This window comes from Drosophila montana, unplaced genomic scaffold (assembly GCF_035044405.1).
Source record: "Drosophila montana isolate Dmon_TW-CO22-7 unplaced genomic scaffold, ASM3504440v1 contig_3438_1, whole genome shotgun sequence".
Taxonomy (NCBI): domain Eukaryota; kingdom Metazoa; phylum Arthropoda; class Insecta; order Diptera; family Drosophilidae; genus Drosophila; species Drosophila montana.
This window is the reverse complement of record NW_026998322.1, coordinates 408,021-433,779: the sequence shown is the minus strand read 5'-3', so window position 1 is coordinate 433,779 and position 25,759 is coordinate 408,021. Positions and strand designations below refer to the sequence as shown.

The following is a 25,759-nucleotide window of genomic DNA, read 5'->3' as shown; positions in this document are numbered from 1 at the left end:
TGCTTCTCGACAGCCATTGTCATTTTTATTGTCATTTTGTAAATTTATGCGCAAATTCGAGTTTGGGTTTTTTTTTGAATACGTGAGCTTGTATAATTGGTTGGGTAGGGTAAAGCGTGTGTTTGCACAAGCCAGAAAGCCATTTGGGCCCGCAGAACAGACAAATGTTTCCACTTTAAGCAGAGTTTGTATATTTAATGTTTTTAAAATCTATAAAAGTTTGCCTTTGCGAGTTCAGCATTATTATACAGCAAATTTATAGCGAAACCTCACGAATGCTATAAAGAAAGCACTAAAGCTAACTTCCAGTGTATGAATTAAACTTTGTGGATTATCACCTGGATTACCTATAGCCATAGTCCACACTGTCAGCTGTATAAATGGTTACATTTTAATAAAAAGGAGAGTCTGCCATTGGAAATTGGATTTATCTCCTTACAATATATCTAACTCTTTTATGTCTCTTCTTACACCCGGTCAAAGCGCTTCTTTACAAGTTCTTGTGGCCTTTGTATAATTATTTTCTCCACATATCTACATAATTATTATGAGTTTTATTAATTTTCTTTCTGCTTCTAATCTATATACAGATGCAATATATTTTCTTGTTTATTTTTAATGTAAATTCAAATCATATCTCATATTCGCCTTCAAACTTCTTCTCTTTATGTACGTACCTTATTCAATTGAAACTTTTTGTAATTTCAATTATCCTCTCAAATCCGCGAAACCTTGTAAAGTTTATCGTTTTTAACCCACAACTTCACCAAAAGTCCCATAAATTCCACATGATATTTGTAGCGCTTTTATAAACTGCACTTAAAAACTTGAAATATAAAAATTTCAGGCTCAAATTTCAAATTACTGAATGCAAAATTAGTTGAAAGAAAGCAAAAGCCGCGCTGCAGGCGGTTCACTTGCCAATGCAAAGTCCAAAACAAGAGCAGTGCAAAAGTAGAATGCATAATATTTGCATTCTGCTTAAGAACTGTCTGCACACACACACCCACACACACACATCGTATATATGCATTGGCAGGTTGTATGACTCTTTGCATAATTCATATTTTCCAACCACTTATTGTTTAAACTAAATAAAGCAAAAACTTTTTCCATAATTAAAACCGACGCCAAAGCTGCAGAAAGTCGCTGGGGGAGGGAACTGGGCCGGGCATGCCCCTTCCCCCTCCACCCTTCCACACCTCCACCATATGCGCAGCGGAAGAGGCGCAAAAGCAGACACAAAAGAATTTTCCTTTTCAGGCGCAACATTTTTCCCTTTTTGTACCCTGTCGTGCAAAAGAGCGCAGGGTATATGAAAGTTGTGTAAGACTAGGCATGCAACAGGAAAAGGCAGCTTTGTTTGTTACAGGGTATCTGCATGTCGTTATTCACTATTGCATTTGCTGCTGCGCCTCAGCCTAGCCCATTTAAATTCTATGCGGTAAATTAAATTTTGTATTGTCCTCGCATTGGGCATGAAAATTCACGAGTGAGAATAATAATAATCAAGGGGTGGGCGTGGCATGGTCCAAAAATAGCAGCAACTATAATCGGCAAAACAAAAGCGCGACAGGAGGCGCGGCTAAAAATGAAAATGAGCGAGAGCCAACATAAGAAAATAAAAAAATAATGCACATTTTGTTGCTTTTGTTTTTCTATGAATATGCACATGTGTGTAGGAGAGAGCTGGTGTGTGTGTGTGTGTGTGTGTGTGTGCGTGGGCGTTGCATATATGCAACTTTTTCAGCCTATTTTGCATATTTCCTCTTGACGTTTTCTATAGACCTTTATGCCATGCCCAACGGGCAGAAAGGGAAAGCATCCGAGCTGGGCATTTTTTTTCGCAATTATTTTATTTTCATTTTGAATTTTCACTACTTGTTGGTATTTTTCATTTGGTGTGCGCGTGTGTGTGTTTGAGTGTGTGTGTGCATCCACTCAGCTCAAATATGAATATGCATATGAATAGTTCTTTTTGTTTTTGTGTATTTCTGAATGTCTGAGCAGTTGTTTATATGCGTTTCTGTAGTCATATATTTGGTAAAAACAGTTATAATTAATGTAGGGTATATGCATTTAAGGGAAACGTTTGGTTTTGTGGAAGTAGAGCGAAATATTCTAAAAAACAACTCTTTTTAATATAAGGGAAAATATTGTGTTCAAGTACAGCAAAATGTAGTTTTTTAATTTTCAATAAATAGAATTAAATAATAATCATTTTATTTTTTGTATAGGTTGTAATTATATTTTTTGCATAAGAATTCATTTTGGCTTGTTTGAGATTTTAATAAAAATGTTATATACAAAGAACCGAAATGCATATATATTTAACGAAAATGTTTGTTTTTAAAAAGTATGATGAGATGTAAAAAAGTTTTCAGCAGAAATGAATATATAATTTATTCAAGTTCTACGCGGTTTTATAAATACTTTATTCAATTATACAAAATGTGGAATAACGTGGCAAACAAGTTTGAATAAATTTAATTAAAAAATACTCATATTTAACTTTTTGGATAGGATTTAAAAAAAACTTTAAATTCAATATCAATACCTTGGGCTAGCCTGAGAACCGAAAAAAAATCTAATTGTATAGAATTAAAGAAAGTGTATGGTTAAGTATAAAAAGTATTATGAGATTTTCTGAATTTAAAAGGAAGGAACGCCTGATTTCTTCAAGATTTAGTTTATATTAAGATACTTTATTCAAATACGCCAAATTGAAGATAAGATGGCGTTAAATCTTTAAAAAATTGAGCTAATAAAATACACTCACATTTGTTTTAAAGGATATAACAAGAAACTAAAAGCTTAGCTTCGGCTAGCCTGAGATATTAATAAAATTTATATTTTTTTTCTTCACGTTTTTATTACACCAACTAAATAAAATATTTTATTTTTATTTCTTCGTTAACTTCATTTCGTTGTTATTCTTTATTATTGTATTTTCCCCAAATATACTTCACTTGCTGTCATAACTCCCAAGTTACAATAACCCTAGCCAGATCATAGGCCGCGCTCTATTAGCATCACCAACAGCTCCATTAACATTATTTGGGTTTCTTTTTTCTTTCATTCACGTCAAATTAACTCTCAGCATAGCGCACAATGGCACATAATTCATTTCACAAATTCTTTAAAATGAGGCAATAAAAAAGTGTTTTATGTAGCAGCATTTGATATCTAAATTTCCAACAGAACTAAAATGTCTATAAAAAGGGCTCAAATGTCTACGAATTTCCATTATGCAAAGATAAAAGGGCGAAAAGCGGCTTCAGATTCAGCTTCAGTGGCTCAGTGCCCGGGCAATTCATCTCAGTGCGTTTATTTTATGGGCACATCTTAGCCCGAGCCAAGTGAGGCATAAAAGTGGATGCTTTCCGGGCAACAATCACCCAAACCAAAACCCCTAACACTATAGCCCCTAAACGTTCCGTTGGCAGACAGCACACGCACACCTTTAAAGGCAACCAAAGGACAATCTGCGTGCGCCAACGACGCGTGCAAGTTTTATGTTTCCATCATAAACGATAATATATACCCAGTACTGAGCACATTTAACAGAGCCAAGAAAAGGAGAACAACAACAGCAATTGACGAAGAAAACTCATGCGGCGATACGCAACTGGAGACCTCAAAAGCAGCCTGCTCTCCTTTTCTTAAGGTGTAGCAGTTAGGCGGGGGAGTTAGGCAGGCTGGGAGAGGGGCGCACTACAGCACCCGTCTGTGCAATAATCAATTTAAAATTTTGCACGCCCTGCCTGACAGGAGGACATTCAACAAATTTTCATTAAATGTAACAGCTAAAAACAACAACAGCAAGCGCTGCACGAGCAAAATCCAATAAAATGAACGAGTTGAAATGTCGCAGCGAGCCGAGACGTCTGGCCAGAGGGCTTGGGCGTGGCTGGGCGTGGCTAAGCGTCAGTCGTTGTCGTTGTGATTTGAAGATATTTTTCTTTTTTTGGCAACAGCGGCAGCAGCAGCAACAATAACAATTGTAGACGGTGTTGGCGAAAAAAAAAAAACGAAATACATAAAAAATGACATTTACGACAAAATTACATTTCCCCCCCAAAAAAAGAAAAGAAAAGCAAACGAAACGCTTGCGAATCCTTGTTTAGTTTGACGTAGGAATTGGAACTTCGTAACGGGTTACGTTTTAAGCTCGTTACGTCTGTTGGGGGCAGCAGTCAAAACTTTGCTGCTAAAATGATTTTCCAGTGCCTTCTGCAAACTGAACAGCTGCTTGTTATTTATGTTCCGGACAGTGAAGGCGTGAAAAAGAAATCAGCGATAAATATTATCGTAGATATAAGCTAGAGACTAGGCGAATATCTAATACTCTGCCAAAGAGAAGAAAAGGGCTTGAGAATTACCTGCTGAGAGGGATTATTGAAAGTCCCCAATTAATTGTTATGTGTAGTGAAAAACTAGAAGGGCATATTAATGTAATTAAAAATTTATGCCTTTTATTCCTTTCGATTTAGTTGTTTAGCTATTCATCCAACTCTCAGCACTATAAGGCTGTAGGCTTTGACAGGTTACATTTTATGAGAGAATTTAATTAAGCAAATCAAATCGAAATTCAAGGTTAGATCTGAAATATACTTTGATGATTCATGCTTTACTTCACTTGCATATTTAATAGACCTAAAGTCTTTAGAGCAATTCAAATTTAATGCCAGATTTACAGCTTTTGTTTATATTCCGTTTATTTTAAACCCTTTGCCAAATAGCCTCGGCCAATATACGGCCTTTAAATGCGGCCTCGAGCATTTAAGAAGGAATCGAAATCCGGTTTAGGCACGGCCTCATTAACATGTAGGCAACCCCGGCATACTCTATCTAATTTAAAGCCTGAGCCTTGATATATAGTATATTCAAATAATTTGCAACTTTTCGCGCATTCTCTGCCCACAATCGCTATGCGAATCCTCGCTTTGCTGGGGCGGCTTCTGTTATTTATGCCACGTATTTATTTTAGGCACAACATAAAATTACATTTCGGCGCTGCAGCAATTGCAGTTTGAATGTTTTTTTTTTCCTATTTGGTTTTGTTTTTTGGCCTTTTCGGTATTGTTGCGGGCCAACTTTGTGAATGTAGCTGAAAATTATTTTGTTAATAAATTCAAATGCAGCTGCTAAGTGCAGTTGGGAGTGTCGGCAGCTGGCCAAAAGCACGACTCATTTAAGCCATCATTTAAGCTCGTTTCCTGTGGCAGTCACGTGCGCATCATAAATTCAACGCTCGACAAAAATTACAATTTTAGTTTTAATGAAAATTGTGCACTGCAATTGTAAATGTTGCACGCCGCGCCTCCGCTTTATATTTACTGCTCATTTTTATTGAATTTGTAATTCTCACGCTCTCTTTCGCTTTGGCCACATTCAGTTTACATTAAGTTCCCATCGGCCCCAAAAAGTAGGCTATGAATTTTTATTATCGCACAAAATGCGCCAATTAAATGAGCAAATGACAAAACATTATTGGACATTATATAATTATGCACACAGTTTCGAAATCTAATTAAAACGCATTTGATGGACTCACTGAAGGTGTGCGGTACGAAAAAAACGCAAAGAACTTTTCCTATTGCCCAGTAAGGCAAGAAATACATGCGTAATGCTGAGTGTGCTCGACTTAGATGTGGCCTAAGCAAGGCCAATGTATTTAGCTTAAGGCAACTCAGAATGAATGCTTATTTCCTTATTGTCGACCTGAGTATTATTTATACCGAATATACCCCTCTCTTCGAATGCTTTTGGGTTTTCTGCTAATAGCTCTTGCCCACAATTACAACTCTTTTTACACATGCTTGTGCTTACAGGGTATTCCTAAACAAAACCCTGAACACAATTATTCAACAGTACAAGACACTGCCGCTCCTATGGTCCTATGTGTGTGTGTGTGTGTGCGCGTGTGTGTCTGTGGTGTTGTTGTGCGTACTCATTCGTCAGCGCGGGCGACGCTTAAATTAAAATCTTTAAGCGGCTTTATGGTAACAAGGCGCCCATTTTGTTGGCCATGTAATCCATGCAAGGCAATAAATCTTTGTGGCCAAGCAAAACGGAAACCAGCTGCAGCTTTTCTTTAGCCATTTCATTCGGGCAGGGGTTTTTTTTTGTTCTCTCCGTCTTTTTTTGCTTTTTGTTTTGTTGGCCTTTTGTTGGACTGCGAAGCGTCTGCGTTTCGCTTAGCTCAACATTCAAACCGCAGACGCTGCTGCGGCAACATTTGTGGAGCGGCTTAGCCGAGCGGCAGAGCATCTCCTACACTCGAGGCTAATACAAAACGCAAAATTTAATTATAATTTCTGGTTTGCCTCGGCGCGCTTTTCAATTGCGCTCCCCTTTTAGAGGCTTGCCAGGAATGAAAATTTATGGAATTGCTCTATTGCGTTGTTATGGCAACTGTTGCCAGACGGGTGCAGAAGGACTTTGACTAGGTGCCTGTCTGCTTGGAAGAATGTACTATTTATGGGGAGTGTGCCTTAAGGAATCTAAATACAAAATTTGATTTCTAATTAAAACTTGTGTTTAGCGAGCCAAGAACCTAAAGAGTTGTATTTATAGTCATACCCTGTTCACACAAGCGGATAAGAGTGTGTAGTAGGAGAATGACGCCACATTATTCTTGGCTGGCATTGAAAGAAGTATACACGGTCACGCTGGCAGCAGGTCTCATGTATGATATAGATTATGTTAGGAATTTAAATATGTTAAGAAGAGTCAGTCAAGCGCTCAACAAATAAAGAACATTGAGACTAAGGTGAGAATACTTATAGACATATATATACTTAATGTAAGAAATATTCCAATTCATCCTCTTAAAAGAGTATATTGGCTTCTTTTATCCCTTGCTAATATGCAATACTAAGGCCTTTGATTGCGGCCTCGAGCATTTAAGACTTGTTCGAAATCCGGCTTATGGACGGCCTCATTAGCATGAAGGGATCCTTTTTTTTTATGATGAGTTTTTTAAATTCATGGCAAGCAATTTTAAAAATTATGCTTCCCACGTTTAAGAGCTTAAAATATGGCAGGTAGTCTACCTGATGATCTCTATAAAGAAGCTAACTCAAAGGTTCCGCAAGGACGCTCACAAATCGCAAAATTCGAGACTTTTCACAGACCCTTTTTAGCTAGAGTATTCTACACAGTCGAGTTCTCCTTTTGCAGTCCCTTTCAATTATAAAATTCCTTATAAGTATCCTACTTCAATAATTCTACCTAACTCACTTCATGCGAATTATGATATGCTCGAAAATTTCTAAGGGGGATTTCTATTTTTAAATGAAATTCGATATGAATTTAACAAGTTTTTTAAAATTCAAAACACGTTTAACGGCTGTTCAAGCATGACGGCCCGTCTAAACAAATGTTTGTCGTTCAGTATCAACAAATTCGTAAGCAGGAAAAGCGAATTTCCCTCACAACAACAACAAGTAACACGAATTCGATATGCCTGCGAATACTTTATAGATTATGATATGGCTAGGGCTCATATTTCAAAGCTGGCAAACAGTTTGGCTCAGCAAGGACTTCGACGATGGCATTAACCTGGTATTTCTCGAAGCTCTGCGCCTTTCACCTGCTGAGAACTCTCAGCTCTTACGGTCTGCTAAGCCGCAAAAAAAAAAAAAAATAGCGGAGCAGAAGAAATTGTATTTCAATTGGGGACTTGAGGTCTGGAAATGTTGTTGACAGCATCGTTAGCGTCTAATTAAAAGCATAGACCCAGATTCGAGAAGTGTGCAGCTCGCTTATTCTTCTTCTTCTTCATCATGGCCAGAGTTTTTATTTGAGCCAGGGCAAATGTTGTTTTAATTAAAAATAATCGGGTTTTGTTCGCAAATTGCAACAAAATGAGTTGACAAAAAGTTTTTGGCGCGTTGCATGCAAGGCCAGAAGCACACAGACACACACACAGCATGCGAGATAAGCTCAGCCGCCATTTTGTTCATTTTGTAAGACATGCGGCAGCTACGTGTCGGTATCTGTGTGTGTGTGTGTGCGCTCGTGTATGTGTGTGTGTGTGTAAAGCCAAACAAAATGAAAATGTCACTGCATATAAAGGCAGGAAAAGCGTACGTGACTCGCATTGCCGGAAATTAAGCGGTGTCCCAACACGTCCAATGCGCAACACAGTCAGGGCAGGGCGTGACAGCCATGGAATGGGGGAAGAAGGGGGGGCGTTGGCAAGGGGAAGAGGCGCTGTTTGAATTGCTGCCTGAGGCAGCGAGCAGACGACAATTGCAAGCCGCAAAATGTCGCTTGTTTGTCAATAACACAATGAAAATTCGTCGAAAATGTAAGAGATGGCGGGACACGGGCGAAGAAAATAAAACGTAGCATACTTTTAAGGGCAAAACAATTTAATTCATTAATTTAAAGCAAAAACAAATGAAGCAGGCTCTATGCAAAGTGCTTTAAGTTCATGTGTTTGTTTATTGGTTGTTTTCAGGTGGTTTTCGTTTCTCTTGCTGTCATGTTGCCAGCTCGTGTCAGGAAATGCAACTTTTTGGCCAGCTGCTGCCGCTGTTGGCAATTAACCAACTCATCGAGCCCAGGCCCAACACAATTGCCCCATTGCACTCACGTATTGTCGTAAATCCGTGTCCTGGCCAGTACTTGCCACGCCCAGTCTATGTGCTACAAATTGATTGTAATTGCGATGCTCCGCATTCGTACAATGAAAATTGAAATGCAATCGCAGCAATGAGATGCGCTGCAAACGCTTCCGATTAATGTTGTTGTTGTTGTTGTTGTTGTTGCTGTTGTTGCTGTTGTTGCTGCTGTTGCCTTTGTTTGTCATTATTTTTGTAAACACACGCGTGGCAAAGTGCTGGAGCGTTGAGCACACACTGGCCATGGCAGGGCATTGGCTTTTGTCTTCAACACAACACGCTGCCTGCTCTGGCATAAAGTTCCACCTAAACAAAATAAGGTAAACGAAACACTCGCAACAGACTAAACAAATGTTGCCAGTAAACACAACAGTCCACTGGCTGGCGAATGAAATGCAATACTGTACGGAAAAGTAAGCATCAATTGAAACGACGATAAACGATAAACACTTGGCTCAAGTTAGTTTGCTGGAAATGAAATTAAGGAAGCATCGGATAGAAATGAGGCAGTAAATGACAAATAATTAGCAATTCAAGCAGCATTAAGAACACAAATATTATAAAATTTGACAATTAACTAAATAATTTCTATTAGTTTGTGTAAAGCGTAATAATACCAGATACTTAAAGCATGAATTTTACACAAGTTAACAGGCTTTTAGAGATTATATAATGTTGTATTTTGCTTTTAGTCTTGAGTCGGTATTCTTTTTATTGGAAAAGGGGGAGAGATAGAGGCCATCAAATGATATGAAATTAACTCTGGCAGCTTGAATCTCAGGTTATTTAAAAACTAGCATATACCTTTTATTTTCTGTTATATGCCACTAAAAGAATTTATTTGATTTAAATTTCCGGGTCCACTGCGCAATATTTAAACACATTTTTCTGCACTTCAAACATATAAAATCCTTATATACATTTAAATTTCACACGCCAGCAAACATTTATGTGCCTTAAAATATGCATAGGAAAACTGAAGGCAAGAGAGCAACCTATAAAGCACTTAACAAGCCATAATTCAAGCGTACTGTCCCTTTGTTAATTTCTGCATATTTACATATATTATGCCCCTCCCTCACACACACACACACACACACACCAACGCATACAGCAACAAAGCCCAAGCAGCAGCTAGAGGCTCTTGGGATAAGTCCTTAACTATTTGCTGGACAAGAATTTAAAAAGGTTTCAAGCAAGCTAATAGAACAGAGCGAGCAAACAGATAAGTTGTGTTAAGGTTTTTGCGTATATGAAAAATATTTGGAGCACTGGAGAAAAACACATTTTTTTCGACTTTGGGCTACACTTTAATAAAATGTGGGCAATTATTTAGGCTTTTAACATGTCAGCCACGTGGCGCAGGCAACACAAATCGGAAACGGAAACAGAGACGCACACACATGGACCATGGACCATCAGCCTCTCTGCATGTGTGTGTGTGTGTGGGGGGGGAGGGGGGTATTTTACGAATTGAATTTTGATTTGGGTTGCCATTAAAGCGAATTGCTAACAAAATGAAAGACATATTTTTGCTCGAACGCCTCAAAAAGTGGCCCCCATTCAGGGAACATTTAACGCTACATATGTTTGAAATGGCAAGCGCTGGAAGGGAGCGCAATCAAATGTCAAATTGGAGCAAAGGTTAACATTTGTCTGATTGGAAACTCAAGACTTTTAATGAGTTTTGTGAGTGGGCAGCTAAAGTAAAATGTTCGGGCGTAACGAAACTTTTTTTTAGATTTTATTCTCTTTTTTTTGTAATGAGAAAAGGTCACGCAAATACTTGAGCATATAAATAACAGTTTGTTTACTTATTTAAACAGCGCACAAAATCAACGAAAAATGTCAACATTGACATTTGATTCGATTCTGTTGTACCCAGCAACTGGCAAATGGGTAAAAAGGGGGTGCTCAGGATGGCAGATGATATTATTGAGCTGATTTTGTGTGTCATGCCAAGATTATAAGATATATTAAAAAAGTAGCTCATAAATTGTAGATAAATAGCTTTGGGCTTAGAGGGTATCAGCTAGTTGGTTTGAGTTAATCAACAAATTTTACTTCTATTTTGGTTAGCTAAACATCAATTATGCCGCAGGGCCCAAGACCAATTTTCAGTTGCTGTTTGATCAAGTCAATCAACGTTCTGATTGCTGAACTCGAACTAATTTGCTAAATTTAACAAAGCGCCGCTGCCAACGTGGAACACACCCCGCAGCTGTGTGTCTGTGTGTGTGTGTTTGTTAGTGTTTGTGGGTGTGAGTGTGTTGCCAACGGGTCTGGGCCAAGTTAATTACAATAATGAAGCTAATTTCGTTGTACGTTAAAAGGCAAAAAGGAAAACCACAAATTAGTGCAAAAATAACGAAGGACATTACACAGACGCGCTGCGCTGCAGAGCGAAGGGTGAGGGGGGAAGGGTAGTTGGAAGTGGAGGAGCCAACTTATCTCAATCTAAGACGCATTTTTCAGCGTACTCTGCTTTTTGTCACAGCAAAGGTGGGGAGATGCTGCGGTTTCTGTGCTGTTCTTGCGGTTTTTCAGGTCAACTGAAAATACTTTCGGTTTCTTGTTTTTTTTTTTTGGTTTTTTTTGCCTGCATAATTTATAGTCAAAGCTGGAGACCTTTTGCGCGCCACGCCCCAGCAGCCCCAGCTGTAAGCCAAACCGCCTTTGCGTCATTTTCACTTTGTATTTAATTAAGAGTGCGTGCCACTGCGTCTGCAGTTTCAGTTTTGAGTTAATGCCACAGCCACGCCTACAACAAGCACCACCCCCAGAACAAGCTGCGAACCGACGCTTTACTGTCTTCCACAAGGGGCGGGGCAGGTGGTGCGGTGGTGCCGTGGCCGTGCCGGTTGCTGTGTGAGAGTTTGCCAAAGTTATTAACTGCCACTAATTACGCATTTCGCTCCGGCTACGCATTTGTATGCCATGGCAGTTACTTTTTCAGTTTTATATATCGCTAGATCCAAATGTAAAACCAGAACATGAATCCTTCATAATACTCTTTATTGCCGTTGTTGTTGTTCCTGTTGTTGTTGTTGTTGTTGTTGTTGCCGTGGCTATGCCATAAAAATGCTGGTAATTATTGCTACGTTTTTTGGTTTTGTTTTTTATTATTTGCTCGCGACCCTTGTGGTGCTTGGCTCTTGTCTTAATTACAGTGGATTATAAATATTAAAAAACGGAAGTCTTTGCCAGTAATCAGACATTGGCCCAGCCAGGACACACATATTTTTTTTGCTGTGGCAGAAAGAAATTGAGAAATGGCTGCTTAATTAACAAAGGAAGGGGCAGGAATAAGGGTATATAGTATTGATGCATGTACCAGGCAGCAAGTAGAGAAAGATGTATGCATTTTTAATGGGTTTCATAAGGGATGTGTCGCATGTTCTGAATAGTTACGATTATTATAATGATTAGGTATAATTGCATCGACTTGCTAACGTTTTTTATTCGAAAAGAGCCTGTGTCACAAAATATAATATAGACTTTTCTTTTAATTATTATTATTATTATAATTATTTTTATTATACTTATTATGAGCAACAGAAACCCTTTTTTGCAAACCGAAATGATGTATTTCCTTTTTATATTATTATTATTTAGCTATATTTAATCACATTTATCTCAAAAAATGTATATTTTATGCTTTATGTCTCCAAAACAATTTGAAGCTGAATTTTTTAATCAAAATGCTCTAAACTGAAATGGGAGCTTGGCATAAGAACTTCAAAAGCTAAAGCAAAAATGTTTATAGAGTTTAATAAAAAATATATAAAATTTGATTCTAACAACAGCTGCTGTCGAGTGGCATCCAAAAGCAAAGTCACGTCAAACGAGGCTACTTCAAAATTGTTGGCAATATTTTTAAGTTAATGTCATGGATATGGCAAAAAGTGCCGTTATATACACTAACATATAGATGTGTATATATAAATATATGTGTATATAAACCTAGCACAACCCCCTCCTCTATGCTGTTACATTTCAAACACTGGCAAACATTTTACACATATGGCAGCGTCACGCTTACATCAAAATCTCATGTTGCCAAACACAATGCCGCCCCCTTGCTCAAACCCCTGCCCCTCCCCACCCCTCGAGCTAACCGCTCAACAGCAGCCGGTTCGCAATTGAGTGCTAGAAATTGTAAACCCTTGCAGCAGCCACTATAAAAAGTAACAAGAACCAGGCATCAGAACAAGAACTATAAAGTGTACAAAACATCTTTTTATAGCTAAAACCAGGGCGAAAAAAAACAATCATGTCTAAAAATAACAAGACATATTAAGTATGGCAAAAAAAAAAAGGAAAAATAAATAATAAGAAAAAGAGAAAAAAGCGAGCGTATACGTAACATGAGCTGGCACGCACACGTCGTCAGGCTATTCTGACAAGCTCTTGCCCGATTGAAAATAAAAATACGTTGTGGATGATAATAATAATAGAGGTAGAAACGCGTAATAGCTAAAGAAAAAAAGAAAAGGCAGAAGCATCAGCACTTGACCTGGTATATATATGTGTGTGTAGCTGTCCTGACTTATGTCCAGCATCTCGGCAGCTGCCATGTCCTTCGCAGCTCAAGCTGAAGCACTGAGCAAGCAGAACATGACAAGCTGCGACCGACAACAAAGGCAACAACAACTTGTGAACTCAACTTTGACATTTCTGCATGTAATTCAAACAGCCGCCGCCCACTTCAAATCCCTGACAAAAGACAGCAGGCATCGTATGTGTGTATGGGGATCGGGTCGATGGCTTGGACGGGCATGTCCAACTTCCATGCAAGTTGTTTGCCGCAAAATGATTTATGACAATGCGTTGAAAGTTTTTAAAGTGTGTGTGTGAGTGTGTAGCTGCTGCTCCTGGCTAGCTGTCAATGCCAGCCACACCCACAAGCCGCACACATCACACTCAAACACACACACACACACACACACACACTCAAGCATTGACAGCGTCTATTAAAGAGAGCGTCAGCTGCTCCCACATTTATCAGATTTTCAATTTTTAGCATTCGCTTTGGAATTGTTTAAAGTGAGAAAAGCACAAGCGCCAGCGGCAATAAGTTGTCAGCCGAAACGACGTCGCACATGTCCTGCCAAAACAGGACAACAGCTGCCGCAGCAACAGCGGGAGCTGTGGCAGCAGCAGCAACAGCAGCGGCCGCATGCAACATCCTTAGGCCACTTACACGTACTCAAGAATTGCCAATCTTCAGCTGCGGCTGCGGCTGCCTCACATTTACACATTATTCAAGATGCAAGCGGCGTCTGCTCCACAGGATACGCGCTTGAAGTGAGTGTGTGTGCGTGTGTGTGGGAATGTGTGGTTGGAGGAGGTGTTCGTGGCCTGGGCACGTCTCTCATATATGGCATGCCGACGCAGTCGCTGCACGTTGACGTTAATGTCCGCAAATGTTACCTGGCTGTCACAAGAGCCGGCACCAACAGCACCCCCTCCTCCAGCAATGTATGCGAATGTGTGTGTGTGTGAAAACAGGTACGTCCTGGCACTCACACCACACCCATTGTCGTATTTGTCTTATGAACTGTCAAACTGACATTCATTGACGCTTGACATGTAATAAACGAAACGAGGCGCAACGCAACGAAACGAAATGAAACGCAATGAAACGAAATAAAATGAAAATGCAGCAGCGAATGAGTGGGAGGAAGCGAGAGAGGGTGGGAGAGCGAGAGCGCAAAACAATTTTGGCCTGTCCAATGTTAAGATGATATTTCCATCACAATTTTACGTAAATATACATAAATGATTGCATTTATTTTGCAGCATGGAGAAACGTTAATAGCATTTCAACAGTAGAATGAAACGAAATAAGACTGAAATCATTTTATCAGTTAAGCAAATATGTCAAATTGGCTTAAAGATGGTCAGAAACGAGCCACAAAATATGCTTGGATATAAAGACAAATAAACTCTTAAAGCAGCTTAACGGCGCACTTTTACTTAAATATAAATGTGTAGAAGCGATTTTTAACTATAAAAGGATATACTGTGGTCGAAGGTTACTTGCACACATAAGTTGCTTTATTTAACCTGTAACTAAATATGAACTATTTGTTTTTGACATCATTCTGAAATCTGGAATTAAGAGGCATTCTATAGTTTTTATTTTATATCTTCGTGATTGTGTTATCTCTTCAACAGCGTCACATTAACAGCTCTAACTTTATAAGCATCAGGTTAACAGCGCCAGCGTAACAGAGCCATTTGAGTAACATTATTTTAACAGCGCTCAGTTAACTGTTAACAGAGTTCAGTAAAGCTTTTTATAGGTTCTGACATTGAATCGTTCACACATACGGACAGACAGACGGAGGGACATGTCTAAATCGACTCGGCTATTGATGCTGATGAAGAATATATATACTTTATAGGGTCAGAGATGCTTCCTTCTGCCTGTTATATACATTTGGGGCACAAGGGGTTCGGGATATAAGCTCACAGAATTAAGGCAGTACATACAAAACTTATGCTAAATATTTTCAGCTGCTTCTACAATTAACATAAAATTCTCTACGAAATCTACTGGCAGTCAAAAAGATTAACATTATTTGCCAATAACTTTTCAGGTTTTTGTAAGCTGCATGCCACACAAGAGACGCCCCCCTTGCAACAGCTTGCCAAGTCCAAGAGCCACGTTCATATCCAATCAAGAATTTAAGCAACATTGCAACCGCATTAAATCAACGTTGGGCTAAACACAAAAGAACTTTGGCATTTTTGAACTGCCCAGAGAAATGGCATGCAGAAGCAAGGCAGGTGGAGGCCAAGAGCAGGGCGCAGAGCACAATCAGAGTAGGAGTCGAAGCCAGAGTCGAAGCGAATTTTACAATGCAAGCATAATGAGTTCGGGGAAATGCAAATAATTCGCAATGGAAATCATTATTGAGCACTGAACCAGACAGACAGACAGGCAGGCCGAGCGGGCGGCGGGCAGAAGGGATTGCAGGACATGCTGCAGGTTGGTTTGCCTGTCGAAGGGTCTTAGTGGTTGCGAGAGAAAGAGAAAGAGAGTGGGGAGGGGAAGGCATTTGCTGTTGGTAACATTCGTGGAAATTCATGGGCAAAGCCGTAAATGGAAGTGCACTTTTGTTGCAACCAAAAAATTTAGCTGGTCTTTCCAGGGAATTGCCCAGCGAAAAATGAAAAGAAAATGGGAAAAAAAAAACTCTGACGCCAGCGACCAGTGAGCAGCACTTGGGGCATTTGGTGGTTACAGGCTAAGAATTTACACACACACATAGACACTTACAGCGATAAGTTGCCAGCGCCTTGTCGTGGGCGATAATCGTTAAGCGATTTCATTTCATTTCACTTCGTTTCGTGTTTTTGGCGCTGTTAAATGAAGTGTTTAAAATTTACGATTTTGTGTAAATTTATTGCGCAATGCCAAAGAAACGATTGGCGGCCAAGCGGGCTAAACAAATGGCCAGAAAACAGCTAAAAGAGCAGCAAATAAATTGAAAGCAGGAAACAAAAAAAAAAAAAAAAGCTTAACAAAAATGAAGTCGAATACGGCTTTGATGGCAGCTCGGGGAATCAATCTGCGCATGTGACTGAAGTACCTCGTATCGCGACTGATTGGATGACACGAAATAAAACCGCACACACACACACACATGCACACACACGCACACACGGGAAATTGTTAATGGCAATGGCTGACTGCATGCTGCACCCACCCCCACCTGACTTGTTATACACTCACTGACTAAGCCAATTACGTGGCTGGCAGCCAAAAACAAAAGGACAATAAAGCGCCAGCTCGTAAATAAAGGGGCGTGGGGTTTGGTAACTGTCGTCAGGCGGGGTGTTGCACAAGCTGCCCAACCACAGGTTGGTTGCAAAGCAGCTTAGCTAAGCAGAGTTTCCAGAGATTGACAGCACGTTACGTATACGCAGCGTGTGGCTCGTTTTCAATAAACCGCAAAAATAAACCAACCAAAATTCTTTTGCATACTTCTCTGCACAGGTGAAGTGGCAGCAACAACCACAACAACTACAACAACAACAATGATGAGCAGGCACAACGGCACTTGATGAGCTTTCCAATTACATTTAACTGTTGTTGTCTCGTGTTATCTGGCCTGGCTGTTAACTGTTAGTTGCCACTGTGCGCCACAGTTGCGCTAAGAAATTAACTTTCCTCTGTCGTAAAACTCAAAGCTCAATTTCTCTCTCTCTCTCTCTATCTCTCTCTATCTCTCTCTATCTCTCTCTAGACTCTCGGTAAGTATGCTCCCCGTCTGCTTCAAGAGCCGCAAAAATTATCATAAGTTTGCCATACGTATGCGGTAAATGAAATTTTTGTTGGGATTCAGCGCAATTTGTGTAATGAAAACAAGTGCCAACTGGAACGGGATGCAGCATATCTTAAGCACAGCTCTACGCAGTAATTTAATGACTAGGCGGCAACGCACAGGTGTTGCGGAACAGCTGCAGGTGCACTCCATAGCCACAAATGGCTGATTTTAGCAAAATGTACCCGAGTTTTCAGCTCTGGCAGCTTCGAAGCAGGACTCTAATTAAATCATGTTGATATAATTAAAGTAAAAACAATGCAATGAAAGCTCAGAAATTAGATTCGTACAGAATTTAAAATAACTACTATTTTTTAGTATTTTTGTTTTAAAGTTCTCAAATTTTCTAGCCTGAGGTGGCAAAAATTCGCAACCAATTTATGCTTGGAACGATTGGAACATGTATATTTATTTTATTCTATTTTTGAATAAATTAAATTTAATTTAATTTGTAGTATTGTGTATCAATATATAGCGATACTTTTTCGAGCATATATCGTAGTCTATGGGAACTGACAAGACTGTGAACCTGTTTTGATCAGCATAACAAAATTGTTATTGATTTTGAGAAACCATTTAGATTCTCTTAGCCTTTAGGTTTTTAAACAACCCCAGCTTTACTTTCTCCCAAGTTGCAGCTACATATAACATCTGATCTACTAGGCATGTTTTTTACAGTCATTTTTGAGTTTCTTAAACATTTTCAAAAATAAAACTTGTATATTCCATTCGTTAGTTGACACACAGGCTGTTGAACGTGCTTGAAATTTTTGTATGTGCATAAAATTGAGAAAAGCTAAAATTTTCTAAGTGATTTTCTGAAATGGCAGCTAAGAAACGCAGTAAAGGAGGCGCCTGCGGCTGTCCACCACCAAAGACCGTACGCTGTGAACCCACGTAAGAGAAACACTCAAAAGACCCAATTCCCGATGATGTACAATTTTTGTGGTTATTTTCAGCTTCTCGAAATCTGTTCGGTATTATGAAAGAGATCCGTGCTGTCACGAGCATTGTCGCATCTATGGCGTCCACGATGATCCCTATATACGACCCTTCGATCCCAAGGAATGCGGACGCTCGCGCCGCAAGTTTATCGACAAATCCTTGGGCTTTCCGCTGGGCACCATATTCGGTTCGACGGCAACAAAGGCGGGCGCACCGAACTCGGAGGCCATTCGTTATGCGGGCAATCTGAAGGCATTTGCGACCACATATTTTACCAGGCGCACCGAATGGACAACGGAGCTGATCGATCAGATTGTCGTCGAGGGTCAGGTGCTGTTCAGCGACTCGGAGGGCATGGATGAGCCCAATTTCAATCGATATCCGGAGGTATACGATGATACCGAACAGATGGTAACACGTCATTTTAAAATCAATGATATTGAATTTGCTCTCGAATTGGATGCACCCTTCGAGTTGTATGGAGTTAGCAATAAAATAGGCAACTTGCGCCGCATCTTGACCGCCTTCTTTAAGCGCCACAAGTCGGCCGTATTCTGGACACCGAATTGGTATTTGCTGATATGGAAGGATACGGGAGTTTGGATGGTGCTCGATTTGAATGGACGCGATAAGGATACATTGAAATCCAATCATGATGGCGGCTATCCCATGCTGCTGGCCATGCGTTCCCTAGACAATGTCATACATCTACTAAAGGAGGAGAGCAATCTGGAGAAGTCGGACACGTTTAAGCTGCGCGATATTTTGGTTATACGGCTGGTGACACCCGGCGCCGAGGGACGCAGTCAGGAGCGTGAGTTTGGGCCGCGCATGAGCGAGTTCGATGTCATTGCCTCGGATTATGGCTACCTAAAGTCGAATCTGCATTTGACACTGAATCCGAAGGATGCACTGCGTAATCGCAGCGCCTTGCCCGTGTCTGTGGCCACCGCATTGGCCTCCAAAATCGATCATCCGGCCACGTGGGATATGAAGACCTACGATAAGGTAATTTGCTATGGCGTCAACATGTGCAAGAACTGTTGGGAACCGTGCACGGACATTAATCAGCCCATGGACTTGGATACCTTTCCGCGCCAGATTCGCATGGGTCAATTTGTGGCCGAGGTGCTGCTCACACCGAACGTCTACGAGGGCTGGTGGAAATGTGTGCCCATGTACAAGTACAATGATTTCCATCTGATGCTGGAGAAGGCGCTAGATGAGAACGATTACATCATATTTCAGATCAACAATCAAATGTACTCGCTGTGGAAGAAGGGCGACTTTATCTATCTAATGGATCCCTATCGCCATCACATTGTGGGCCGCATACTCGAGGAGGGCGAAGATCCGAAGAGCGCCTCGGTGCGCATGTTTGGCAATATGGATCGCCTGTTGAGCGTCTTTCACCAGGTGCTGCTCGAATCGAATCGTTCGGCTATCTTTCACATACACACACTGAGAATACGCAACATCACCGAATGCCCACCGGGCACGGCGCCGATGCTGCTGCCACCTGACCAGGACGTGGAGGTGGCTTCGCTCAACGAGAACATACGCTTCGATGAGAACTACGACAAGTGCTTGGAGGAGCTGGGCGCAATTAGTGATTACGAAGAGGATTTGGCATCCGACATCGAGCCTATCGAGGAGGTCAGCTCATCCGAGGAGATGGTCGAGGAGGAAGAAGGCGGCGAGGCGGAACCAGGCGAGGCTGGCGAAGATGAGGACGAAGACGACTAAACACTTATGGGCTTGTTTATATGATTTTCACATTTGGATCAATAAATTTAAGTTAAGTTTTTTGGTGGAATTTTAAATCTGTAAAGCTATCGATCGATATTAGCCAAGACAATGGTAGCTATCGATAACTAATCGATCATTTCCATTAGTTTTATGAAATTCAGACCAGAGTAGCGACTTTTTCGATCGATATATATACATGTATCGATAGCAGCATTGAGAACAGCTAAGATAACCGATAGTCGATGTAGAATCGATATCGAGTCAAAATTTTGTGGTAAATTTAAAGTAAAAGCTGCTCATTTATATGCAGACTTTTACTTTTAAATTTTTAATTTGTGAGCGGCAAAAACAGCTGCCTCATTGCATAACTTGAGTTCACAAGGAAACGTTAAAATCCAAAGTCGATTACGTATTTTATTAGATGGCAATTCGCCTGGCCAAAGGCCAACGTCCATGCATCTTCAATGCATATATATTTATACACATATATTTTGGTTTAAGCGCAAAATTATCACTTACAGCTGCTCACTCTACCCTCCCTAGTCAACCGGTTCGCTGGGTATTTTTTACTCTTTGTTAACAAGCAAAAAAAAAAGCGAAAAAGAAAACGAAACATTTTGAATTAAATGTCACGTTGTCGTGTAAGTTCGCTTGTTCAGCATCAAGTGAAGGCGACTAAAATAGTACTACGCTCCTTGACGGAAGACCCTATGATATGGGCACCTGACAGCGGGACGTCACGAAGCGGGTCGGGGCAGGCGGGGTGCATAAGTGTCCTAGCAGACACAAGTCCACGCCTTGTTCATGTATGTCATTAAAAGGGAACAAAAAAGAAAGAGATAAACGAGAAGAAAAGGAAAAGAATCGTTTGTTAGTTGCTGCCGGTTTTGCCTCTTGCCTGGAGGCACGCTGTCTGGCTAGGGTTCGGCAAGTGCAGTTGCAGGTGCCACAGCAGCCACTCCACACACACACCCTCACACACTCACATCAGTCAGTCAGTCAGTCACTTAGATGGTGGCATCTTCTGCAGCCTTCACCTGGGCAACGTTATTCGCCTGGTTGCAGGCATTGTTGTTGCCTCTGCTGGTCGCTTGCATTTTTCACAGCCCGCACAACAATAGCAATAGCTGCCACGCCCTCTGCTGCTGTCCGCCTTCGCCAGTTGGCCTGTCTTCAATGCAACGCTTTGAATTCACAAGTGACATTTAACAAAAGTCGACAGCGCGAAATTAATGGAAATTTAAAAATTGCATTTTTCGACATCAACAAATGTGAGTGTAAGGGTATGTGTGTGTGTGTGTGCGGTTGTGTGAGTGTGTGTGTGTATGTGTGTGTGTGGCAAGTGTAAGCTCTGTCGATGTGGTCTTGTCGGTGGTGTAGTGGCACCACCTGCCAGGCCTGCATAAGATAATAGAGACGACAACTTGGGCCCTGCTAAAGACATGACAAGAAACACGTCAGTCGCGATACGATTTAAAAAGGTTTTTCTCCTCCTTTACTTTTTTCTTGGTTTTTGTTATTGTTGTTCTTGTTGGGCATTAGATTTGCTAGGTGCACGTTTAAGTGTTAAAACATAAAATAATTTATTTAACTGATTGAATTTTAGATATGAATAAACGTAAAGTTTTTCTACTACTTTAATGTTATCATATGCAATGAGCAGAGCTCAAGTATTGTATAGAATTAAAGCTAGCATAAACGGCTGTAAAAGCATGCAAAAGCTTTCAGCGAGCATCTGCCGAGCTTTGAAAGGGTGTTAAAGCTTTGGGCTACATTAATTTGGCTGTGCGATTGGGACAAGACTGAAATATATACGAAGATGTCTTCTTTACTCCTTGAAGCCTTTTTTTAAGAGTGTTTTATTATTAACAAAAGTTTGAATTAAAAGCTATCAAGCACACAACAGCTTTTAGCGAGCTTTGAGGATCTTTGAAAGCTTATTGAAGATTTAATCGACATTAATTGCGCTGTGCGATTAAAAGTAAATATATGAGTATATATTTTCTGTAATCTTCGAGCCTCTTTTAAAAAGAGTTTAATTGTTATGAAAAGGTCTGAATTGAATACTATCAAGCGAAAGCTATCGGCGAGCTTCGAAAGTGTATTAAAGCTTTACAATATTTGCGCTGGGAGAATATTTAACTGTAGTAAATTGTATTTTAATTGTAAGCTTTTGGAATTTTGCAAATCCGTGAGTAATAACACGTAATTACGTTAGGTAAATCAATGTTTGAAAGGTTATTCAAGCTTTTAGGTTAATTAATGATTAACTGAAATACATATAACTATACTCTTGTTAGCGTTCCTTGACTCATTTAGACAAACCACACATTCTATATTTTCCACAATTCCCTACACAATCTTAACATATGTATAACCAATTAAGCGCACAACTCTTACGCCACAATCTCCTCTATATCCACAAAACTTTAAAAAGCCCGGCCAATTGTCATATCGCTTACCCATCATAAACGTCGGATCAACTTACCTGCAATGAAACCAGGAAAGCGAGAAAAATGTAGTTAAACGTTGAATTAAAAAGGGGGAAAAATAAATGGAAAAAAATCAAACATTTCATAAACGACCATAACGAGCAATACAAATTCCATTATGCAATTTTAAATGTGTGCATTTTTTGCCGCCACGCACAGCAAAATATACAATTAAAATTTAATCAAAAAGCACATTAAAACAAGCCAACAAAAACCAAAAAGAAAAACCAAAGAATTTCAAACGGATTTTTTGCTGCCTTTTTTCGCGTTTGCCTCGATGTGCTTTATTAATTTTTAATTTTTGTGTAAATATATGGCCATGCTGTAAAAGTGTTGGACCAATTAATTTGTAGTTTTTAAGTATTAAATGCATATTTCTGGGCACGCCCCAAGCCCCACCCACCCGGTCAGTCACACAGTGGCTAACCAGTGTGCGGTAATTACAGCTGGGGCTGGCAGCGGGAGGAGTATGTCAATTTGATTGGTTTGGTTAGTGCAGCGCTGCGGATTGCATGACCAGGACGAGCTGCCAGGACGGCGTCACATGTCAACAGCAACAACCAAATGAAACCTAGAAAAAGCAGCAGACCGAACCACGGCCGGACCGGGCCGGGCCGGGCCAAACAAAAGGACACGGGACACTGGTCACTGCACCTGCTACGCAAATACAAACACACGGCCACAAAGAGACAGAGAGAGAGAGAGATAGTCCAGCATAAGGGGGGCTGCGCAGGAGCTGAACTGGCGGGGCGTTTCTGTATTTGTAGTTGGCGCAATTTTCGTGCTAAGTGCACCTGATAAATTAATGATTGACGGGGCGGCGGGGCGGTGGGTTGTTGTGGGCGTATAACAAAGTGATTAATTGTCAGCCAACGCTGGACGGGCTGGCTGGCTAGCTGGCTGGCTGGCTGCCCGGCTGCCACATTCCTGAATTGGAGCCTATCGTCCTGGTTGCCACTCATATGAGTAATGGCCAGTTTTGAGTGCCTAACTAGCCAACCTAACCCAGGCCCGTGCGCGCTGTGGGACTTGAGTTGCCATGTTAATAAAACAAACGACAAGCGAACCGATGCCAGCAATAACTGCCCCCATCCCCACCCCATCTACCCCCCATACACTCTCAAGCCCAGTGCCGCCCACTTGCCCAACTGCCAAAGCAGCTCGAAGTCAAATTAGTGCACTTGGGCGTAAAATATGAACTTTTGACTAATTGATTGAGCGGCTTTACGCCTACACACACACGCACACACATGCACACAAGTGGGCGTGCCATGGCTTATGTTTGCCTTTGTTGCATGTGAAATGCAAGCCAAGAGCTAAAAATGCAAATCGATAGCAAACTGCAATTTCATTTGCAGCTAAGGCAACACTCAGCAATTTCGAGTTGATTTCTGCAAAATATTACGCATACGCAGTGTGTCTGCCAGTGCAGTTGCCAGGCAGCTGGTTGAATGGAGTAGGCCTGAGCGAGGCCTTGACGGATAGGAATTTCCAAGTTGCGGCAATTGTTGTGCAGCTTGTGTTTCTAGGAAGAGGCAGGCACAGAAGGTGATAAGTAGTTTTAGCTTGAACTAATTAGAAAAATGCACTTAAAAATCTGTACGCAGAACTTGGAAGAGGGAAACAGTACAGCTCGGAGAAAAAACGCCAAGTAGTTGGTATGAACTAATGTTAAAGCTAAGCGATAGGCAACCATTTCCGCTCCAGAATTAAGCTCAATTCCGGCTGGGATCAGACAATGGATCGATGCGTCAGCTCTTGGCACGAGACAGTTTATATTTTAAAATTTAAATTTAAAACTAAAGTTTTTTGCTACTTTTGAAATAGGAATGAAATTATTTATTTGGCAATTGGATTTGCGGCAAATCAATATATATGTTGCGAAATATATATTGAAATATATTGTTTTAATATAGCATGCCTGTTGGAGCTCATTCAAGTGCGCTTAGCTCAGTGGGATATTTTGATTTGTTTGTATAATTTCGAGAGTCAACTTCAAATGGCAATCCAATTTGCAATTGCTGCCAGCGAAGGCCAAAAACTAAATGACAACAATGTGAAAACAGTTGCAAATGCAAATCCCCGTCCACGGCTAAACAATAAAGGACAACCAACAAGCAACAACAACAACGACAATGGACAACATCTCGTGGCTGGCAAATAAACAACTTTGTGATTTTGTGGCAAAATCAAAGTTTGTACAAAACTTGCCGTCTGTCACGACCCCGCCCCCCCGCATTTGGGGCTCCGCAGCGGGACAGACATGGAAGGCTAACGATGCGCACTCAACCAAATGAACTACAATGGCAACAGCAGCAATTTTTGTCTGGCACAGTGCAAGCTATTTTTGTCTTGGAAAATGCAGGAAAATTCGCAATTAATTTTATATAGCCACATGAAACATTAAATGTGGAAATGTATTTAATTTTAAAAATATATTCCCTTCTTTTTCTAAAGCGCAAATATTTGTGCAAGTGTGAGAGCAGGAAAAATAAAACATTTTTTTAAACCCTGGTGTGAATGTTGAAAATTTGTCATGAAAAAATAGTAGATTTTATACCCTCTCTTCTTTGCTTTATTATATGGACATCTCCAATGCCATATAATATTTGGTATATATTCTTGATCAGTATCAACACACATAATGATATAGCCATATCCGTCTGTGCGCTCTTATGCCAGCAAGTCTCAGTTTTGGGAATCAACCGGTTTGGTCTACTATATAATATAGCCACAGGATTGATCAATCAGTTCAATCACTTTCTTTGTTTTATATAGTTCTTGAACAAACCTAGATCCAATATGCTTATTCCATATGAAAAAATTTCATCACATTCGGCTACTTTATTATACAGGAAAATATGTTGTATTCAAAACTTTCATTTTATTAAAGATATCATAAACAAACCTAACAATCACGATCTACACTGATCTCCTATAGAAACAATCGGTTTTCCTTTTATAAGCCACATGCAAAGAAGGGTATTTAGTGTTCGGCGTAGCCTTTTGTTATTGTTGTTTGTTTTTTCTACCAAGAACAACAATAACTGGAGTTAAACAAAACAAGCGACTGAGCCATGCCAAGTGGTCTAAGCAAGGAAACAACAATAACAGAACAGTTCAGCATTGTCCTGCACAGGACACAGGGGAGTCTGTCAGCTCTCACCGACACAAACACACACACACACACACACACACACACGCTCTAACAGTTAACGGTATTTGCATGTAATTAAATTTTCCACTTGGCAACTGCAGCTGCTTTTCCCTATTTGCACAGCGCAACTTCGCATTCGCCCGCTTTTGGTCATTCAGCTGGACACAGAACACAGAGCGCAGACTTTGAGTTGCGAGAGAGAGACAGAGAGAGAGAAGGGGAGCGAGAGGAAGTGAGCAGTAACGGGGGTGTGGCAACAGTTACATATGCAAGCAGGATATGCAGGACTCTATACATATGAGGCGAACATGCCATTGTCCAGCAGTGTTCACTGTACCGTCCTGTCCATCAAACAGTCATCGTCGCCGTTGTCGTAGTTGTTGTTGTCCCTTTTCCTGTTGTTGTCGTTGCCGCTGTTAGTGTCCTCATTGCCTGCATCGGTTTTGG

The 25,759-nt window shown here is 40.5% G+C and overlaps 2 protein-coding genes across 5 annotated transcripts in view; one reads left to right on the top strand and one right to left on the bottom strand.

Annotated features, from left to right (window-relative positions):
• The window catches only part of shep (alan shepard), a 156,209-nt gene that overhangs the window by 80,369 nt on the left and 50,081 nt on the right, over positions 1-25,759 (bottom strand). The gene's annotated exons all lie outside the window — the stretch shown is intronic.
• Positions 17,685-19,730, top strand: LOC135434796 (uncharacterized). Its single transcript, XM_064691509.1, has 2 exons — positions 17,685-17,866; positions 17,929-19,730. The coding sequence occupies exons 1-2, from the start codon at positions 17,793-17,795 to the stop codon at positions 19,658-19,660; spliced, it is 1,806 nt and encodes a 601-aa protein (XP_064547579.1). The 5' UTR covers positions 17,685-17,792; the 3' UTR covers positions 19,661-19,730.